The sequence below is a fragment of the Xenopus tropicalis genome, chromosome 7 (assembly GCF_000004195.4).
Source record: "Xenopus tropicalis strain Nigerian chromosome 7, UCB_Xtro_10.0, whole genome shotgun sequence".
Lineage (NCBI taxonomy): Eukaryota > Metazoa > Chordata > Amphibia > Anura > Pipidae > Xenopus > Xenopus tropicalis.
In genome coordinates, this window is record NC_030683.2 from 66,049,799 (window position 1) to 66,071,025 (window position 21,227).

Consider the following 21,227-nt stretch of genomic DNA (forward strand, 5'->3'; position numbering starts at 1 on the left):
CTTTTAACTTCCTACAATATGCCATGCTAATAAAATTATTTAGGAGCAAATACAATATGGAGGTTATTTATTTTTTCTTAAATAAGAAGGTTAACACCCAGTCAAGTAGAGATGAGGAATTGTAAGACGCCATATTAAATAACATAGAAAGGCTAAGAACCTCTTTTCCCTTTCCCCTTACATTCTTCGGATCACCTCGCCATGTAACTGTTCTGCTGAAGGTTATTACGCGTATTATATAGCAATATAACGAGTATTAAAAAAAAGAAATGCTAGTTTTCCGGCTAAAAGATTTGCATTGAACGGTATCCATGACAACGCAATTAGCGTTACTCCATTACAACGCGGGAGAAACCGCGGTTTCAACTCAACCAATCAACAACGAGCAGTAAAACGTAATGGCGACACTGCGCTGTTCCTAAGATGTGCATCACTGATACGGTTAAGGCAAGTAGAGTTTCTTGTGTGCGGTGCCGGTTGAAGGACAGTAAAAGACCAAGATAAGGGACGTGTATCAGTTTAGAAGAAAAACAGGTTTAATTTTAAAAACACGTGGCCGATGTGTAAAACAGCACCGATCGGTTCAGTAGCTGCAACAAGCGAGGTTTGGTTAATGGCTTTTACTACCTTAGCTTTTCTGACATTGATTTAACGTTAGTCTTTGTATGAAAATAGTTCTGGGGACTTTTAGCAAAGAGTTGGACGCGTGTTCATTTGAAACATGAAACAACTTACGGCGACCCCAAGACCATTATCTGAAAGTACCGCTGAGTAATAACATTCTAGAACTTAGTGGAAAAGTAATGGGGGCAATTTGCAGGACTGTTTGAAAACTTTGTAATTAGCTACATACAGTTAAAGGAACATGTTTTAAAGTAATTAAAATGCATTGAGTCCCTCTACTGGTACAGATTGTGTTTGCTGTAGAAATGCTACGAAGTCTATATAAATAAGATGTTGTGTTACCATAGGGGTAGCTGTCACTGAAAAAGGAGAAAAGTCATAGGTTACATAGCAGATAACATAGTAACATAGTAAGTTGGGTTGAAAAAAGACGTACGTCCATCACGTTCAACCATAATGCCTATATATAACCTGCCTAACTGCTAGTTGATCCAGAGGAAGGCAAAAAACCCCATCTGAAGCCTCTCTAATTTGCCGCAGAGGGGAAAAAATTCCTTCCTGACTCCAAGATGGCAATCGGACCAGTCCCTGGATCAACTTGTACTAAGAGCTATCTCCCATAACCCTGTATTCCCTCACTTGCTAAGAATCCATCCAGCCCCTTCTTAAAGGAACAGTAACACTAAAAAATGAAAGAGCTTTAAAGTAATAAAAATATAATGCACTGTTGCCCTGCACTGGTAAAATTGGTGTGTTTGCTACAGTAACACTACTATAATTGATATAATAAGCTGCTGTGTAGCCATGGGGGCAGCCATTCAAGCTGGAAAAAAGGAGAAAAGGCACAGGTTACATAGCAGATAACAGATAAGTTCTGTAGAATACAATAGTGTTTTATCTGTTATCTGCTATGTGCCTGTGCCTTTTCTCCTTTGAATGGCTGCCTCCATGGCTACATAGCAGCTTATTTATATAAATTATAGTAGACTTTCTGAAGTAAACACACAGCTTTTACCAGTGCAGGGCAGCAGCACATTATATTTTAATTACTTTTATACACTTTCATTTTTTGGTGTTACTGTTCCTTTAAAGTTATATAATGTATCAGCCAGCACGACTGATTCGGGGAGGGAATTCCACAACTTCACAGCTCTCACTGAAAAAATCCTTTCCGAATGTTTAAATGGAACCTCCCTTCTTCTAAACGGAGTGGGTGCCCTCGTGTTCGTTGGAAGGACCTACTGGTAAATAAAACATTAGAAAGGTTATTATATGATCCCCTTATATATTTATACATAGTTATCATGTCACCTCTTAAGCTCCTCTTCTCCAGTGTAAACAGACCCAACTCGGCCAGTCTTTCTTCATAACTGAGCCTTTCCATACCCTTTACCAGCTTAGTTGCCCTTCTCTGGACCCTCTCTAACTCAATAATGTCCCGTTTGAGCACTGGAGACCAAAACTGAACAGCATATTCTAGATGGGGCCTTACCAGCGCTCTGTAAAGGGGAAGAATAACCCCCTCCTCCCGTGAATCTATACCCCTTTTAATACAGCTCAAAACCTTGTTTGCCCTTGCAGCTGTCTGTAAAAGAAAAAAAAAATGGGTTTAGTTCTTATACATGAAGATAAATGGGTCAAATTTCATTCATGGCATTCTATAGAAGTATACAGGTATGGGATCCCTTATCCAGAAACCTGTTATCTGGGAAACACAGGAAGGCTGCCTCCTATGGACTCCTAATTGAGTTTATTACCTGGTACAGGCTTAAGGCAAATTACAGAACGCTCTCTAATCCAGAATACCCACATATATCAAACATTGTGGATAATACATCCTATACCTGTATGATGAATACATCTCGTAAACATTTTTTGCCAAGAAATGGTTTACACCTTGTGTAACACTGCATACAATTGTGGTGCTATATAAATATATACAAATTCTCACATACATTTGTAGGTTCTAGATCAACAAATACAACCTTTTAATTTTACTATAACTTTATTAACTTTAATATTGTTCTCTAATGATGCAGATTGTAAACATCTTCAGAAATGTCCCTTTCAATTCAACTTGAAGAACTGCGAAGTGCAAATCAGTGCCTTCTAAATCGCTTGAAAGAAAAACAGGATGAATTTAGAAAGTGGTCAACAGAAGAAGCAAAAACTGTTCTTCGTGGTGAACATTGTTGTAAGGTGACCATTTTCAGTGATAATTAAATATACATCATTGTAGCATTTGAAAGGCAGACAGTTAACTGTAACAGATTTATTGGACCTGTATACATAGCTATAAAGGTATGGGATCTGTTATCTGAAAGCTCCAAATTATGGGAAGACCATTTCCCATGGACTCCATTTTAAGCAAACAATTGAAATTTTTAAAAATCATTTTTTTTCTCTATAATATAACAGTACCTTTACACTTATGCGAATTAAGCTGCATATTGGGTTTATTTTATGTTTACATTTTTTTTTAGCTAACTTTAGGCCACATATTTTGGATAATAGATCCTATACCTGTGCTCTAAAGCTGCCCATAGCATCCAATCAGCAAGTAGTTTTGCTCAGTCAACCACCAGTTGGAAAATAAAAGCAAAATATATCTGATTGGTTGCTATGGCCAACTTCTTTGGGGCAATTTAGCATCTGTATAAATATTAATTCAAATACTGTTTTATTTAAGTCATACGAATTATCATATTATAATGTGTATATAATTAGATCTTGTTAGAATTAATCCATAGAAAGAAATCCCTTATTTCTCCTCAAATTGAGTACACTATAGGTTAACGTTCACAAACTGGGTCTTTAAGCACAACCAGAACAGTTGGTGATCAGAGACTCTCCTCACTCAGAATTTTTATGTACTTATCCTATTAAAACAATGTAGCCTTGTTTTATGATTTCAGTGCTACAGGAACATATGATGACTAACTACTACAGGGGTAGTTTACATTATTAAATGTCCATGTGGGTTCCTGTATTTGAAGGAAAACAAGCAGACACAAACAGGCAACCTAAAAAAAAAATATCAATGCATAGGGCAAGCATTAGAGCTGCTCTAGAACCATAGAGAAGGCAACAATAAACAGAATATATGGTGGTTGCTAAACATTGGCTTGAGGCTAAAAATGTACCAGCAGCATTTAAATGCATGTCTATATATATATATATATACCAGCACTGAAGAAAGGTGATCTTCTTAACAAATCGATTAAACATGAGGCCTTCTGAACCCATGGGGGCAGATTTACTAATCCACGAACGTACCGAAAGCGCCCGAACGCGTTTTTTCGCAGTGATCTGTATTTTTGCGACTTTTTCGTCGCCGTCACGACTTTTCCGTATGTCCCGCAATTTTTTTCGTCGCCGTTATGACTTTATCGTATAATTTCTGCAACTTTTTCGCCGCCGTCGCGAAAAAATCGGATAGGTTTTTCCGCCATTTACAATTGCTCAATACGAAAAAATCGTGCAAAATATGAAAAAACACGACGGCAACGAAAAAGTCGCAAAATTTTCGTTTCCAATCCGATTTTTTCCCATTCGGGATTCGGATTCGTGGATTAGTAAATGTGCCCCATGGACTGGATCGTGTAGCTCCTATGGGTTTGAATAGGTAATTGGTGCTTACTTGTTTTTTGATTGTGTCAATGAAAGTTATCATGAAGATTTACATCTAACATAAAGGATATAGTTAAAATGAATTTTGCAGATTAACATTGTAAGTTAACTAGTGGATTGGTAACATGAATCTAATTTTCAATAATAGCAATATTGTACAGTAGAAGCTGTTTAATTTTTACAGTTGAGATTTTCTGATTGATACGTTTTATGACGATAAGGACATATGTTTCGTTTAATGTTTTCACCTAATATACTGTACTGACACCATGCGAAGAAAGCATGATTGCACAAAGAAAGTGTAATGTTAAAGTCTTTTTTTTTTTTTTTTTTTGAATAGGGAGTAGGTATATATGTGTTTAAAAAAAAAAAACAAATTGCTTCCAATTTCTTTAATGTCCCAGGGGGACCAAAACACATAAATGTATATTAAATGTAATTTTTTTTTTTTTTTAAGGACAATAAAGCACAGACTCCTATCAAACTTTTTAGTATGCAAAGAAGCCTGAACAGTGATCAAGATCCTACTATGTTTACCACTCGGGGCCAAGCTTCAGCTGCTCGTGAAGCTCTGAGTTCATCTAAAAAAAACTCTTATGTTTTGCTTCCAACACAAAAAGAATTTATTGCAAAGCCTACAAACAATCATAAATCACATAATGAATACAGAAACTCAAAGCATGAAAAAATAACATTTTCAGGCAAACACCAGGCTTTTTCAGAACCTGTAACACAGGCAAGCACTTCGGCTGAGTTGTGTAAGGTTGCTGGTCTGCAGTACGCTGACCAATTAATGGATGAAGGCAACATCAAAAATAAAGAACCCAGAACTCCCAAATCCATTCTCCTGACCCCAGGGAACAAAGGTTCAAAGGTACAAAAGCGTGAACAAACCAAGTTACTATATTAACAAGAAATTAGTACTGCATAGTACAAGAATATTCTGAGTCTGAAGTAGTATAATAAGTAATAGTAATAAAAAATAACTGTTTGTAAATGTTTTGTTTGATATACAGCCCTAGAACATGTAATATCTCGATATATGCAAAACTTAAAATAAATATACCTGTATATTTACTGTTTATTCCTAAAGTATTTTGAGCAACCCTAATTATATGCTATGTGCTATGTATAAGAAAAACAAAAAAAAAACTTTTCATTGTGCTTGGGGAAAATATATAGTAACTGTTTGTTACCTTCCTTCCTGTTCAAAGAACTTGCTACATAAATTAGCTATACAATGATATATTAGGCAACAGCCATGTAAACTGGCAGGAATTATAGTTTAACTAGGCTTAACCAATTGATACAAATAAATCAAGCAGTATTACCAAACTGCAGTGTTTTTTATTAGCACAAACATTAGCTACAAACATTTTGTTTTTGTTTTTCCCTTCTAGCGAGATTTTGGACATGTTACATTTCTGCCTGATAACACAGACAAAACACTGAATTGGTCACCACGTCCGTTCCTAGGCTATGATTGGATAGCTGGTAAGTGTCCAGATATATGTGTTCGGCAATAAAAATATTTGTTTCTCAGATGTTTTTAACTTACATTTTCTGAGTTTTCTGATATTTTCCAACCTGCACTTGTTTGGGTGTACAGACTTATGCTGCCTGTTGACTCTTTCACATTTCCCAGTATTCTGTTTTAGTTATGCTAATGCATTCTGTAACTTATGGTGGCCATATACTGGCTGTCAGCCTGTGTATGGGCCCCCTTAGGTGGGCCTGTCCGACCTATATCTAGCTGAAATTCTGGCCAGATGTTTATCTGACGGATTTAAGAATCCCTTGCGTTGCACATTGATGCTGTTCTTATCTCGACAGCCTGCATCCCATCAGTGTGATGCAATATCACCTACCTCAAGATGGGCATAAAGGTAATATATTTGCTTGTTTGGTAACCTTGCCAAATCAGCAGATCTTCATGTGTTGGGCCACCTTTCCTTTTGTTTGGTCTGTAATATTTGAAGTTATGCAGATGTAAGCACAGTGTCACTATAAAAATATTAATGCCATACTCCATTTTTCTGTTAATAGTTGACCAGAAAAGTGTACTATTGCCTGTCGATTATTGCCTTGATCTCCATGTTTTTAAAGAGAACCTGTCAATTTTCTGCTGATACTGGAAATGTCAATTAATTGTTAGCACTAATCACATACCTCTATATGTATTTTCAAAGAATGTAACACATTCAGTAGTTTTGAAACTGTGCACAAGACTTCTTAAGTAGAGCACTACATACTGTAGTATGTTAGGACACCTTAACCACAACAGGATTTTAATATACTTAAACTTTTTTAAGGCAGTAGTAATCTGGCAAGTTTGTTGATTAGCATAGCCCTATTTCATGCATCTTGTCAATAGTAGTGCTCCTTTACCTGCAGTCGTGTTATGTTAATGGAGTTTTGCCTGCAACATTCATAAGATAAATTCTGACTGAATTGTATCCAACATTTTCCCAGTACTAACATGACTATGAAACTAACCATCAAGTTGGATCCTTAAGTCAATTAAAGTGAAAAAAAAAACACTATCAATTTATATATTTTCTTTAAAAAAAATGTTATAAAATAATATCCTTAGTTATCTTTCATATGGAGCTGGTTTTGTGGGTAGCACAGAACAGAACCTTTCTGAACATCAGAAAGGTTTGGGAGTGGAAAAGCAATTTCTTGTTCAGGACTTAATAATCTATAAGAATTACTCATCTTTTAACCTTGTGTCTGAAGAAATTTTGGACTCTAAATAGGGCTTTGAACATAAGTCTAAAGCAGGCATCCCCAACCTTTTTTACCCGTGAGCAACATTCAAATGTAAAAAGAGTTGGGGAGCAACACAAGCATGAAAAAGGTACCTGGAGGTGCCATATAAGGGCTATGATTGGCTATTTGGTAGCCCCTATGTGGACTGGTAGCATATAGAATGCTCTGTTTGGCTTTACACTGGGTTTATGCAACCAAAACTTGCCTCCAAGCTAGTATTTAAAAAATGAGCACCTGCTTTGATGCCACTGGGAGCAACATTCAAGGGGTTGGTGAGCAACATGTTGCTCACGAGCTACTGGTTGGGGATCACTGGTCTAAAGCATACATTAATTCATTTTATACATATACAGTATAAGGGTTGATTCACTAAAGTGCGATAATGCTTTTCGCATGCTTTTTTGCATTAAAATTGACGTGAAAAAAGCGCGTTTCGCGAAAGTATTATATCATGCGTTAAGTCGCATATTAAATAGCGCACAACCAGATGCGTTAAGTTTACCGCATTGCGTTGATTCTCGTGCAGAAAATACTAACGCGTGATTCACAAACTCTTAGACGCGCTAAATATCGCATTAGTCTATGCGAAAATTAACTCCTACTTGGGGCAGGCGGTAATTATAGAAAAGTACAATTCATGAGCTTTTGGCAACACAATATGGACTTTGCAGTGTGATTTATTCAAGTATGTGTTGGCCCTAGAGTGATGTTTGCAGGGAAATGGTTATTTTCAAAAAAAGTAGTTTTCCGAACGTAATGGTGTGTATGGCTAATATGGCGTGCCCGCGATAAGTAGCGCATGTGCGTTAATTAGCGCATGCGACAAGTAGCGTGCTGCATTAATTAGCGCGCGTTGCGTCAAATACTGCACGGAAGTAGTCTGCGCGACTTAAATAATGCAAACAGCATCGTGTCTAAATTAACGCAAATATCCTTTTAGTGAATTGTGCATTAAAACGCGATAAAAGTTTTAACGCATGCTATAAATAGCGCTCGTTTTATCGCACTTTAGTGAATAAACCCTATAATCTCTTGTTTGTTTGTTTTCTTTTTTCTTCAGGGCTTTTAGAAGTAGAATCACCTATAGCCAATAAGTCAGAGCAGTTCTTTTCAGATATAAATGAGTTTCGACGCGTGAACAGAGAAGAATGCTTGCATGAATATTACACGAAGTGAGTTACCAGTGGCTTTTTTTGTGATTTAGGTTTTTAACAAAGAATGAAGAAACTTTTCAGAATATAACTAAATTGTCATATTTGTTTATAGCATTGCACTCTGTCAAATATAGGATTAGATAATGTTGGTTTACAAAGAAATATATTCGTTTTCTGCATATTTCTGAATAATTGTTTCTAGAGCAGAAAGAATGCAGCCCTTTAAAATCCCACAACAGTGCACCAATAAAAATAAATGTGTAGCTTTGGGCATTTTGACAGCTAGTGATAATTCTACCTTCTACCAGAGCCATTTTTAATCTGGATGTCAGATTTATAACCCTTGCTTGCTATTTACTTACTTAAAGGAGAAGGAAAGGTAAAATCTAAGTAAGCTTTATCAGAAAGGTTATGTAATTACCAAGAACTAACAGAAATGCTGTCAAAAGATTAAAAGATTTCTTGTCCTGTGCCAGAGACACTCGGCTCTCTCCTCTCTCTCTCCCCTCTTCTGCTCCCCCCTCCCTCAAGAATGCTAAGAACTCACCCCCCCCCCCCCCCCCGTAGAAATGTGGATCTGAGCCAATCAGCAGAAAGCTTCCTCATAGTCTTACAAACTGAGCATGTACGCTGGTCTGGGTCTCTGTGCAGGAGCGAGGCATTTACAGAGCTCAGCGTTTTTTATTTTCCTATGTGGCTTCTGATCATCTGAATGGGAGAAATATGGGGAGACTTAAGGGCACTATTGAGAGAACTGAAGGTATGCCTGCAGCTTCAGATTGACTCTTTATTAGCCTTTCCTTCTCCTTTAAATATATAACCCCTTATTTTTTTAAATGTCTGCTGTATCTCCTACAGCTTTGAGCAAGTTGCCTTTTCTCCAGCCTGGATTGTCTATTTCTGTGGACATGATGACTGTTGTATTCCACTGCCCTCTAACTTTCCTCTCTATCTCCATGTGTTCAGACATTTGTCCTGCTAGATGCAGTGTTTTTCAACCATTTTTGGGCAAAGGCACACTTGTTTCATGAAAAAAATCACGAGGCACACCACCATTAGAAAATGTTAAAAAATTTAACTCTGTGCCTAAATTGACTATATATAAAGTAATTCTCTTGAATAGGAATCAAATAAACACAAAGAAAGTATTTTCCGGGACATTTTCTTCACAAACCCACCCCCCCACTGATTTTTTTTTTTTTTTGTTTATACACACAAAAATTTTATATTATATATATATTATTATTAATTGTTTTCTTACATATCAGGCTGCGGCATCCAGGGGTGTCCCGGGATTGTCCTCCGGTGGGGAGTAGGGCGGCTGTGCATGGGCCTGGCCCCTGGTGGATCTGGTCTGTCGGGGCAGGGCCTGGGCAGTTGCTCCCCCCGGTCGGGTTGTGCCAGGGCAGGATAGTGCTGCCTCTCCTCTCTGGTTGCTCCGCCCTCCTGGATCCGATGCCGGATGACGTCACAGGCAGTGACGATTTCCGGGCATCAGGGAGCCAGGAAGTGGAAGGTGTCCCAGAGGGGACCGGGGGAGTCTTGTCTTCACCTACGGCACACCAGGCAACATCTCGCGGCACACTAGTGGAACAGTGGTTGAAAAACGCTGGTGTAGAGGCAAAATACAGACCTATTTGTTCTGTATCCTGCACTAGCCTGCTTAAAGGGGACCTGTCACCCTAAGAAATAACTCCAACTTATTTTCTATATTCTTAGTTGAGCAAAAATAAACTTTACTTACTCTATATTAATAATATAAATCTTGTTTCCTTCCGTCTTGGAATTACTCAATCACAGCAAGCAGGCAGCAGCCATTTTGTGGACACCATTATGAAGGCAAGCTTTGTATCATGCCAAAATCTTGTTTCTGTGCTAGAATGGGGTATCAGATGTCCAAGCCATGCACTGACTACACAATTAGATGATGAGGAGGGAGGGGAAAAGTGAGATGTGCAGTGACATCTAGGTAGTGCTGAATGGAAAGCTAAAGTTGTCAGCTGGGATTTTTAAATGCTTTTATAATGGGTTTGGATGTGTTAATATAAAAATGAATTTAGGTTTCATGTTTAATTTGAAAAGGACTTTTATTATACAGCTTTTTATGCCTGGGTGACGGGTCCACTTTAAAAACCATCTCTGACTGCGGTGCTGTACTGATGAGGAAGCAGATCTTCTTGTGATTCCAGCAACTTCTTATCTTAAAGGAATAGTAACGCTAAAAAATGAAAGAGCTTTAAAGTAATTAAAATTTAATGCACTGTTGCTCTGCACTGGTAAAACTGGTGTGTTTGCTACAGTAACACTACTATAATTTATATAATAAGCTGCTGTGTAGCCACGGGGGCAGCCATTCAAGCTGGAAAAAAGGAGAAAAGGCACAGGTTAAATTGCAGATAACAGATAAGTTCTGTAGAATACAATAGTGTTTAATCTGTTATCTGCTATGTGCAACAAAGACACTGAATTTTAGGAAGGCAAATTTTAGCACCTTAAGGGCAGCGCTTCAGGGCATAGATTGGGGCTTTGTGTTTTCTGATAAAAACACAGAGCAGAAATGGTTGTCATTTAAAAAGATATTAAATCATTACTGTTCTCAATTCATTCCATTAATAAGAAAAAGTAGAAGTGTTAAGAATCACCCTATGTGGCTTAACTCTGAGGTAAAGAAGTTAATAGGGAAAAAAAGGAAAGCTTTTAAGAAATATAAGTCAGAGGGGACAGTAGCAGCGTTTAATGATTATAAACACTATAACAAGTGTTGTAAAACAGCAATCCGGAAGGCAAAGATAGAAAATGAGGAGCGCATTGCGGCCGAGGCCAAAACTAACCCCAAAAAGTTTTTTAAGTATATTAATAGTAAAAAGATGCAGGTTGAGGGTGTGGCCCCATTGAGTTATAATAACAATATGGTTACAGCGGATACAGAAAAGGCAGATGTGCTTAACCAGTTCTTTTCTTCTGTGTATACAGTAGAGGAGCCAGAGTGCCAAGTCCCACCCAATAGCTGCACTGTTGCCTCTGCTCCAACTACACAATGGTTGACACAGTATATGGTGCTTAAAGGGTTACACAAGATAAATGTAAACAAGGCACCTGGGCCAGATGGAATACACCCTCGGGTACTGAGAGAGCTAGGGGCAGAATTGCAGTGGCCCTTGTTTCTGATATTCTCAGACTCTCTTTCATCAGGTATGGTACCTAGGGATTGGAAGAAGGCGAATGTCATTCCCATATTTAAAAAGGGAGTAAGATCTCAGCCTGGCAATTATAGGCCTGTAAGTTTGACATCCGTGGTGGGCAAGTTATTTGAAGGCTTGTTAAGGGATCACATTCAAAATTATGTAGTGGAGAATGGCATTATGAGCAGTAATCAGCATGGCTCACTCCTCCTCCTTTTCTATTGCCCCTGTCCCTCTGAAACAATGTATAACCCCCAATATTAACTGCCCAGTCATGAGACTCATTCAACCAAGTTTCAGCAACACCAATCACATCATATTTCTGCTCCAACGCCAGTACCTCCAGCTCTCCCATTTTACCAGTCAGACTCCTTGCATTGGTAAACATACATTTAATACTGGTACCAGCGTGAGAATGACTTATGGACTTATGGGCCTCCCTGCCATTATCAGTATCCCGAAGCAAGTCTCCTTCCCCATTTTCCCTTACTATGCCCACTACCTCATCTATCCTGTCTACCACAGAATTTCCTGCTGCACCCTTCCCCCCCCCCACTCCTAGTTTAAAATCTCCTCCAACCCTCTAGCCATCTTTTCCCCCAAAGCAGCTGCCCCATCATCATTGAGGTGCAGCCCATCCCTGGCAAAGAGCCTGTAGCCGATTGATATATCAGCCATGGTCCATAATTGTGTAGTTTATGCACAGGCATAGGTATTTGATCTCCCATTCTGGTAGATACACAAGATTTGGTGTGATACAAAACTTGCCTTAGTGACATTGCCTACAAAAGGCACTTGCCTGTTTGCTGTGATTATGAATTCAAAGACTGAAGGAAACCAGATTTAAATAATTTATATAATGGAAGTAAATTATTTTTGCTCAAAGTTGTTTTGCTATTTGGAATAGCTTTTTGGGTTGACAGATGTTTAGTACATCTGAGATATTAGACTAACCTTTTTTTTTAGGTACACTTCTTGCCACCAAACCATAGGACCAGTCAAGATAGCATAGCCTGTTTGCATTATAAGGGTAGCACAAGGTACTATGATTCCTAACATAAAGTATGGTAGGTGGAGCATAGGAGTACTTTTATAATTTGTCAGCAGTTCATCAGATGTAGGGGCAGGGGAACAGGTAAGGAAAATGGGGCTGTATGCGTTGGGAGGGGGGTTTACAGTGGTGCAGGCTAATTACTTTTTGTGATCTATTAGTAGGATTGCAGGGCAGGGAAATAGCATCTTGCTACATATTGTTGGGGTTGAAATTTGGGTTAGGTAGACAAGGCATATGCCTAGGGTGCAACAGTGGAGGGGGAGATAGGCACATACCTCTCCTGTTGCCTACACCTAGTCTGGGCCCTTGTTCTTCCACTCGCCCCCCCCCCCCCCCTACCTCCAGGCTGACTGTTGGTCCAAAACCGCCCCTAACCCATCAACCAATGCCCACACATAAGCATGCTTGTTCACACATGCAGATTGGTTGTTTAGGGCTTCCTACCGGTTGGGAATGGCACTGCATATTGTTTATTCTCGACTGTTCTGTGTTCTCTAAATAAATCAAAAGAAAAGGAATTGTATTTATAGGGTTTCAATAGAAGGGTCTGTACATCAACATATATAGATTAGAAAGGCCTGATTTTAAAATCTTATAACAAGATCTTTCTGCACTATAATGTTAATATTTTAATTTGCAGGCCAGAAGCTCAGGAAACCTCATTGTCCGAAGACGAGCCTGATTGCATCATTGACACACATGAGTGTAAGATTACATTTCAGTGAAAAAGACACACAAACACAAAGGTTCCTTTGTCCCTTGCTACTTTAGTGATTTTAGTACTTGCCAGTTGCCTATCCCCAGTGTATTAATTCTCTTTTAAATCCTGTAGAACTATGGATATGAGAGGTATGCTAACTCCTGCTTTTATGCCAAACACTGCTATTTTTTTCTCAGGTGGGCCCTTGCAAAATAGTGAAGAGAATTGGGTCTTTGGACTGAACTGTAACTCTCACACACTTTAAACCAATTCTTGGGGGTCAGTGGATCATTAACAGGAACAGCAGATTTACTGTAAATGAAAAATGTTCTTCACTTTGTACATTGAATTTTTGTGGCTGATGATCATTATACTAGCTTTACTTTAGTTACTTTGGTATTACTTCTACCTGACATTGTACCCTGTGATCCATTTGCACAGCTACAAAGATCCTATCTAAAACCCATTGTTAACATTACTGCAGAAATATTAACAATTAACTGGATTACATAGTGATGGAGATAGAAATGTTTATCAAGGCAATACAACTATTCCAGTATAAAAAGAAAATGTATATTTAGTTGCAGAATGCTGTCTCTCACTATTCACATGTGCAGGGTCACCATCAGAAATCATGGCGCCCCTCACAACAAAATTTTCTGGGCCCCCCTCCTCCCACGCTCTGCCCCCCAGTGGCCCTTCCCATCAGTACAAAGGACACACAGACATTGGTAGCCAGGGCCCCCTAAAACATAGGTAGCCAGGGCCCCCCAGCATCCTCCAGCTCCCCCCCCCCCCCCACAGCATCATCTGGCTCCCCCCCCCAGAGACTTCCTGCAGTTCCCCCCTCTTGATATGTGCCCCGGCTCCCTGCTGCATCTGCACAGCTCACCCCTAGCGTCCTACTGCGGCTCCCCCCAGCATCCTCCAGCCCCCTTTAAAGTGGCCATCGCCCAGGCCCCTGATGGCGGCCCTGCACATGTGTATTCAAATAGGAATGACGTAGATATAAAATGTTGGGAGGCATAATTAAATCTTTAGGCTAAGCTTTCAAATACAGGCTGACTTTTTATATTTTTTTTTTTAAGATGGAAAATATCTATGTTGCAATGGAGATATATAAGGACAATTTTATATCTGTATTGAAAGTTTTTTTTCCTTTTTCACATCAGGTGTCTATTGCTATCGTGTGAACAGTCGCTTATTTACTTCTCCTGTAGGCTCAGAATCTGCCTGTCCAATATGTAAAAAGCACAGGTCCAGATGTCCTCCAACCATAGAAGAACCTGCTTATATTCGGTTTGTTCTGACTTACCTATGTACATGTTTAGATGCATAACCCAAAGAGCCATATTAACATTAGAAGTAGTTTCGGTTTTGTTTTCCTTAACTACAACTGCCTGCAACAGCCCTTGTTAGTGGGATGAGCTGTTGAGCCAGTGGTGCTGGTTGCTTTTAATTATCTGATATGTTGTCATGACATAATGCAAGTGTGCAATATTATAATGCCTTGCTTTGCCTGGGAAGTTATTTTGGAAGCCATTAAAGATATTTTATAAACTGCCTAAAAAACACAGTGCTATAAGTTTGGAAGACTTCTAGTGTGTGTACTATGACTAGCTATATTTGCCTTGATGTTTGTTTTTTCTTTTTAATTATTTATAAAATGCATACATTATTTTAGTGTCAGCATCCCCAGAGCAACACTTCTTCCCCCTTATAAATATAAGGCTCACAGAAGAAAAAGCTTTGATCCAACAGACAGTCTTGCCTTACCATCAGTAAGTAGATATGTCTTTCTAAGATTACTTGCAAACTGTTATGGTTAATGCAATATATAACTCTGAATAGGGGTGAAAGTGCTGTACATAATAAGTTAGGTTCACATGAAAGTGAGTTTCCATAGGGTCAGGTATAACAATTTAGAAGAAAATACATTGTGCAACCTCAGGCACTGGCTCCATATTCAGACCCCTTTTATTAGAGCACACTGTCGTGTGAGATAATAGAGTTGTGGTACTAGGATTTAAAAGGTGATTTTCATTAATGCATGCCCTGTACACATTGATCAAACTTCTGGGATGTGGCCACTCCTGTCTCACTTAATAACAGCCACTCATTTTGATGATGCACTAACTGCATCCATGATTTGCTTCCGACAATTAGGGGCATATTTATTATGCTGTGTAAAAAAACGGCGAGAAAATCCGGCACACATCACCAGGCTTCGCCGTGTAAAAACGGCGTAATTTTTTACACGTTTTTTACACGTTTTACACGTTTTTTCAGACGGCGACCTTTTCCATTTACTTTACACAGCTTTTTACTCCATTTTTTCGGCAAATTAGTTTTACACAGCATAATATATACGCCCCCTTAGTTGGGATTGCAAGGCTTCCCATTTTTCGGTTTGATATAATGCTACATTTTTGTGATTATTCTAGTCGTGAAGGTAACCTCGCACAAGAGTATTGGGTGCACAGTATGTGTAAGTTACGGTTACAAGTAGGATAGATAGACACAAGTTTACTGGCACACCACTTGGCACATAAAATAAATCTTTATTAAATTTTAATTAAAAACACAAGATTAAAAAACAGGAAAAGAATATAAAAATTAAGAGTTAAAATTAACAATAGGCTCGTGTCCTGTGCAGAAAGCCGTGCAGTAGTGTTACTATTTCATTCGCAACAATTGTTGCTAATACGATGACATACTAGGCAGCTCTTCCTGGCTGCTTCTAATGTGGTTTTAGACTTTCAATAATGTTACAACTTTATTCACAACAGTTGTTGCTAGTGCTGTGATAAGTTTGGCAGCTTTCCCAGTTACTTCTACTGTAGTTTAAGCGCTGGGAAATGATTTCCACATTGGAGGTAAGTCTATCCCAAAGAGTCCTACCATGAGGAGTAACTCAAATTATGCTGACGAGTTATATAAGAGGTTAAAAATTACCTCAGCTTACTTATTTATAGCAGATTGGTATATTATTAAAATTCAGGTTAATCGGATTCTACATTAACAGCGCAAGTGAATCATACGTCCTAACAGGTAAGTATACCACAAGTGTGGGGTAGTTGTGGGTGCTTCTGTCTAAACAGGAATTGCTGGGAATTTTACATTAGTCCCAATTAAATCACTACCAGCAAATTAATCTGCCCTTCTCGATACAAACCTCCCACCGACAGACATTTAGATACCCGATACAACTCCCCACAGACAACCACCTGAGTGAGTTAGCCCCGATTGGGCACCACAAATGATTTAGATCGTATTGAACCGGTAAGTTATTAATTCAGAGTTATTGCCCCATCTCTCTCACTCTTATGAAAATCAAGTGATCCAATCCACAGAGACCGATTACCGGGAGAGGGAGCCATCCGAAACTGGAATTAGGAGCTCAAAAAAGAGAAATTCAAGTTAGGTGCTTCAGGCTGAGTATCTTAATGATTTATATCGATGAGTCGTTAATTCAAAATTATTACCCCCTCTATCTCGCCCCCATAAGTACCAACCAGTCAGATTCAGGGAGACTAAATACGAGGAGAGCGGGCCACAAAAAAACGAAATACGGACTCCAAAAATAACTGCTCAGCCAAGGTGCCCCAAACAATTGACCAAATCTTCGCTGTAATTACACAGGTATATTGTAAATTATAGCTTCTACACTAGCATACGCCTAGTATGTCATCGTATTGGCAACAATTGTTGCGAATGAAATAGTAACACTACTGCACTGCTTTCTGCACAGGACACGAGCCTAATTGAGATACTTAGAACAAATGCAATATTTCTGCTGGCAGTTCTTATATTTTTAGGAATCTGCAGTACTTTGCTAACCTAGTTATTACATTAAGAAACACCAGCCGTTAACAGAACATTCAGTTGGTCTGTTTTGACCGTGTGCAAATATAGAGGTACTAAGATTGCCCGTTGTTAATTTTAACTCTTAATTTTTCTATTCTTTTCCTGTTTTTTAATCTTGTGTTTTTAATTAAAATTTAAAAAAGATTTATTTTATGTGCCAAGTGGTGTGCTAGTAAACTTGTGTCTTTCTATCCTACTTGTAAACATTTTTGTGATATGGCTGCATGACTACTTTACATATAATTGGTGAAAATCCATGGTATATTCTGTATATACATCTAAATTGTTCTCTCTCTCATTTCATTTCAGTGTAATTGCATTTCTCTGTTTCTTGTGGCATTTTTATGAATTCAATAAATACCTTAATTCCTAAAATCCACCCCATATGCAGGCAGACACCATTCCTGCCAGTGTTTGCACACATTGGGTGGTTCAGTGCCATATCTAAGTTTAAGTCAAATACTGCTTTTATTCCTCCAGGAAAGCACACAATGTGTGGCATTAGTCTTAGGGCGAAGACATATGGGGCAATTAATCCCCAAAATATTTAAAACCCAGTCATGTTGACTAATTCCCACTGCTAAATGCTGTGGCAACTTGTACCACACAGCGACCTGTATCTTTAGTCACCACAAATGTATTTTTAGTTGTGGCAACTAATTGCCCCCATCTGTCTTTACATTATGGTAAGCGTGAAGACACACAGAGCTACTAGTAGCAGCTACTTCTTATGGCTACTAAACGCTAGAAAATACCCTGCCATAGACAATACTGAGAGTTGCCTCTGCTAATACACACAGACAATTATCAGTAAATGATTAGCATTGTCTATTTTTGTAGCAGTGTAGCTGCAACCAATAGCCCTGTGTGTCTTTACCCTAAAGCTGGCCACATGTACTTTTTGGTATGCTTCAATTAAGAATTAAGTAAATTGTACAATTTATCTGAGCTTGCAATGACACAAAAAAACATTGATGTGGCTTATAATGAGTAATCTCATTAAAGTTGTTTGCCCAAAACGGAAATGCATGGTATGCATTGCATCATCATTTGATTTAGAGAGGGGTGCACTGCATGCCACATATTACCTATCCATGAATTTTTTTCAAGGTGGCCAGCAGCATAAATAATTGGTTTCATATATAAAAGCTTGATTTCTAAAGTATGGTCTCAGCCTGTGTCTGATAGATTGAAGACCCCATAGATATGTCCTTTACCTGCAGTATTTTTTATTTTAGCTTCCTATCTCTTGTCTGATCTTTATAACATATAAAACAATTGTTTTTATGATTCCACATACATGGAATATTAGTCTGTTTTTTGTTTTTTGTCCTTTTTCATTTACCATATGCATAGCATATTAGACTTAATAACCAACATTTTTGTTGTATGTAACAGCATTGTTTGGTTGGCTGGGAAAATACAGTACCATCTTGTGATTTAAGTGTTACCAGCTTGGACCTTAAAACATCAGTGCAACCCAGTACCGGTGCATCTGTATCAACATGTGAAAATTCCACTGTGGTAAGAAAAATTCCAGAAAATAATTTATCATAAATTCTCTGGGTTGAGGTAGAGCCTTTAATTCAGCTGAATTTGACAAAGTTTGCATAATTTTACTTTTGATTTAGAATCTAGTACAGATATGGGATCCCTTATCTGGAAACCCGTTATCCAGAAAGTTGCAAATTGCGGAAAGGCCATCTCCCATAGACTCCATTATAAGCAAATAATTTTTAAAAATGATTTCCTTTATCTCTCTAATAATAAAACAGTACCTTGTACTTGATCCAAACTAAGATATAATGAATCCTTTCTTTTTTTTTTTCCAACTTTCTTTTAATAAATTACATGCCTTATGGAAACAGTAGTATTTCAGCAGTGACAAAAAGTTTATTGGATTAACAGAAAATATGAATCATAACCATATGAGACAGGTGCATAAATTTGGGCACCCCAACAGAGATATTACATCAATACTTAGCTGAGCCCCTTTTGCAAATGTAACAGCCTCTAGACGCTTCTTTTAGCCTTTGATGAGTGTCTGGATTCTGGATGGTGGTATTTTTGACCATTCGTCCATGCAAAATCTCTCCAGTTCAGTTAAATTTGATGGCTGCCCAGCATGGAAAGCCTGCTTCAAATCATCCCATAAATTTTTGATGATATTCAAGTTGGGGGACTGCGATATCCATTCCAGAATATTGTACTTCTCCCTCTGCATAAATGCCTTTGTAGATTTCCAACTGTGTTTAGGGTCATTGTCTTGTTGGAATATCCAACTCCTGTGTAACTTTAACTTTGACTGATGCTTGAACATTATCCTGAAGAATCTGTTGATACTGGGTTGAATTCATCTGACCCTCGACTTTAACAAGGGCCCCAGTCCCTGAACTAGCCACACAGCCCCACAGCATGATGGAACCTCCACCAAATTTGACAGTAGGTTGCAGGTGGTTTTCTTGGAATGCGGTATTCTTCTTCCGCCATGCAAAGCGCTTTTTGTTATGACCAAATAACTCCATTTTTGTCTCATCAGTCCAAAGCACTTTGTTCCAAAATGACTGTGGCTTGTCTAAAAGCTTTTGCAGGAATGGCTTCTTTCTCCTCACCCTGCCATACAGATGAATTGTAAAACAATGTACAGATACACTGTCTGCAGCAAAATGTTCTTGCAGGTCTTTGGAGGTGATCTTTGGGTTGTCTGTAACCATTCTTACAATCCTCCATATATGCCGCTCCTGTATTTTTCTTGGCCTGCCAGTCCTGGGTTTTACAGCAACTGTGCCTGTGGCCTTCCATTTTGTTTCCATTCCATTCTCTTTAAAACAATGCTTCATGTTTGTAGTATGTTTAAAGTTAAAGTTTAAAAGTTTAAAGTTGAAATGCTTTCATAACCATGTAAATCATTTTTTTATTTTTTTTTTAACCTTCAGGATAACGCATCCTACTATTCCTCAAGAGCAAGATCGGAAAATCTTCTCAATATGTCTCGCTGTATGTTTTTACAGAACTACAGGACCAACTCTTAAAAAATATTTAGAGAGTGGTGAAAAAATTGACATGAGTACAATTTGTTCCAGAGAATTTGTACATCTAATCATTCTCATCACACTTAAAGTAATAAACTTGCTTCCAGACTGTTACAAATGTTCACAAAATATTTTTAAAACCTATGTAAAATATTTTAAGACCATGGTTTGCACTCAGTAATTGATAGACTAAAATCATTGTTTCAGGCCCCCCAAAAAATGTTTCTTTCAAAATTTGTAAAAAAAATTAGTCGAAGCCTCTAAGTGATTTGTTCTGCATATGCCAGTAATAAATAACACAGCGTTTTTGTTAAAAATGTGATCTTGCCTGCAATAAAAGTTTCTGATCTCTTTGGTGTAATGTTGGGCTGCAAAAAACTACTGCTGAGGTAAAAGAATCATATTACCTGCTGTATTGATGCATTATTAATTGGGCAATAGAAAGTAGTGCTTAATTAGTCTACAAGTCTTGCATGTCACTTGAAGTGAGCCTCTACCCGAGAAATACTGAAGAACCAGCATTTTGTGGCACATAGTAAATGGGTTTTCTTACATAGCTGGTGCTTAGTATGGTTGTAAAAAAACAAAACAAAACAAATGCTGTAAGCTGTGCAGGCTTTTAGTGATATTTCTACTGTTACTAACCATGTGTGTTTTCCACTGAGAAATTAAAATCGTTTATGTAATGGTGGCTTCATCTAAGTCTCTACAATATGCATGTTTGCAATTTCCAAGAAAGGACTTGGTAAAACTTTATTTCTTAAAGGAACAGTAACACCAAAAAATAAAAGAGCTTTAAAGTAATAAAAATATAATGCACTGGTAAAACTGGTGTGTTTGCTACAGTAACACTACTATAATTTATATAATAAGCTGCTGTGTAGCCACGGGGGCAGCCATTCAAGCTGGAAGAAAGGAGAAAAGGCACAGGTTACATAGCAGATTACATTAACATTTATTTATAAAGCGCCAACATATTCCGCAGCGCTGTACAATACATAACAGATAAGCTCTGTAGAATACAATAGTGTTTTATCTGTTATCTGCTAAGTGCCTGTGCCTTTTCTCCTTTAAATGGCTGCCTCCATGGCTACACAGCAGCTTATTTATATAAATTATAGTAGACTTTCTGAAGTAAACACACAACTTTTACCAGTGCAGGGCAGTAGCACATTATATTTTAGTTACTTTTATACACTTTTATTTTTTGGT

General features: G+C 38.1%; 1 protein-coding gene across 3 annotated transcripts; it reads left to right on the forward strand.

Moving 5' to 3' along the window:
• Positions 1–327: 327 nt before the first annotated feature.
• Positions 328–20,701, forward strand: miip (migration and invasion inhibitory protein). 3 transcript variants are annotated; one of them, XM_031905922.1, is made up of 10 exons: positions 328–447; positions 2,664–2,823; positions 4,712–5,128; positions 5,655–5,748; positions 8,087–8,198; positions 13,057–13,121; positions 14,289–14,415; positions 14,801–14,897; positions 18,382–18,507; positions 19,920–20,701. In XM_031905922.1, exons 2-10 carry the CDS (start codon positions 2,683–2,685, stop codon positions 20,013–20,015), a joined length of 1,275 nt encoding a protein of 424 aa, XP_031761782.1. In that variant the 5' UTR covers positions 328–447; positions 2,664–2,682; the 3' UTR covers positions 20,016–20,701. The 3 variants fall into 3 exon arrangements, with proteins under 3 accessions (XP_031761782.1, XP_031761783.1, XP_031761781.1); XM_031905923.1 differs by having other exon boundaries at positions 408–447; positions 2,664–2,818; XM_031905921.1 differs by having other exon boundaries at positions 447–604.
• The last annotated feature ends 526 nt before the right edge of the window (positions 20,702–21,227 follow it).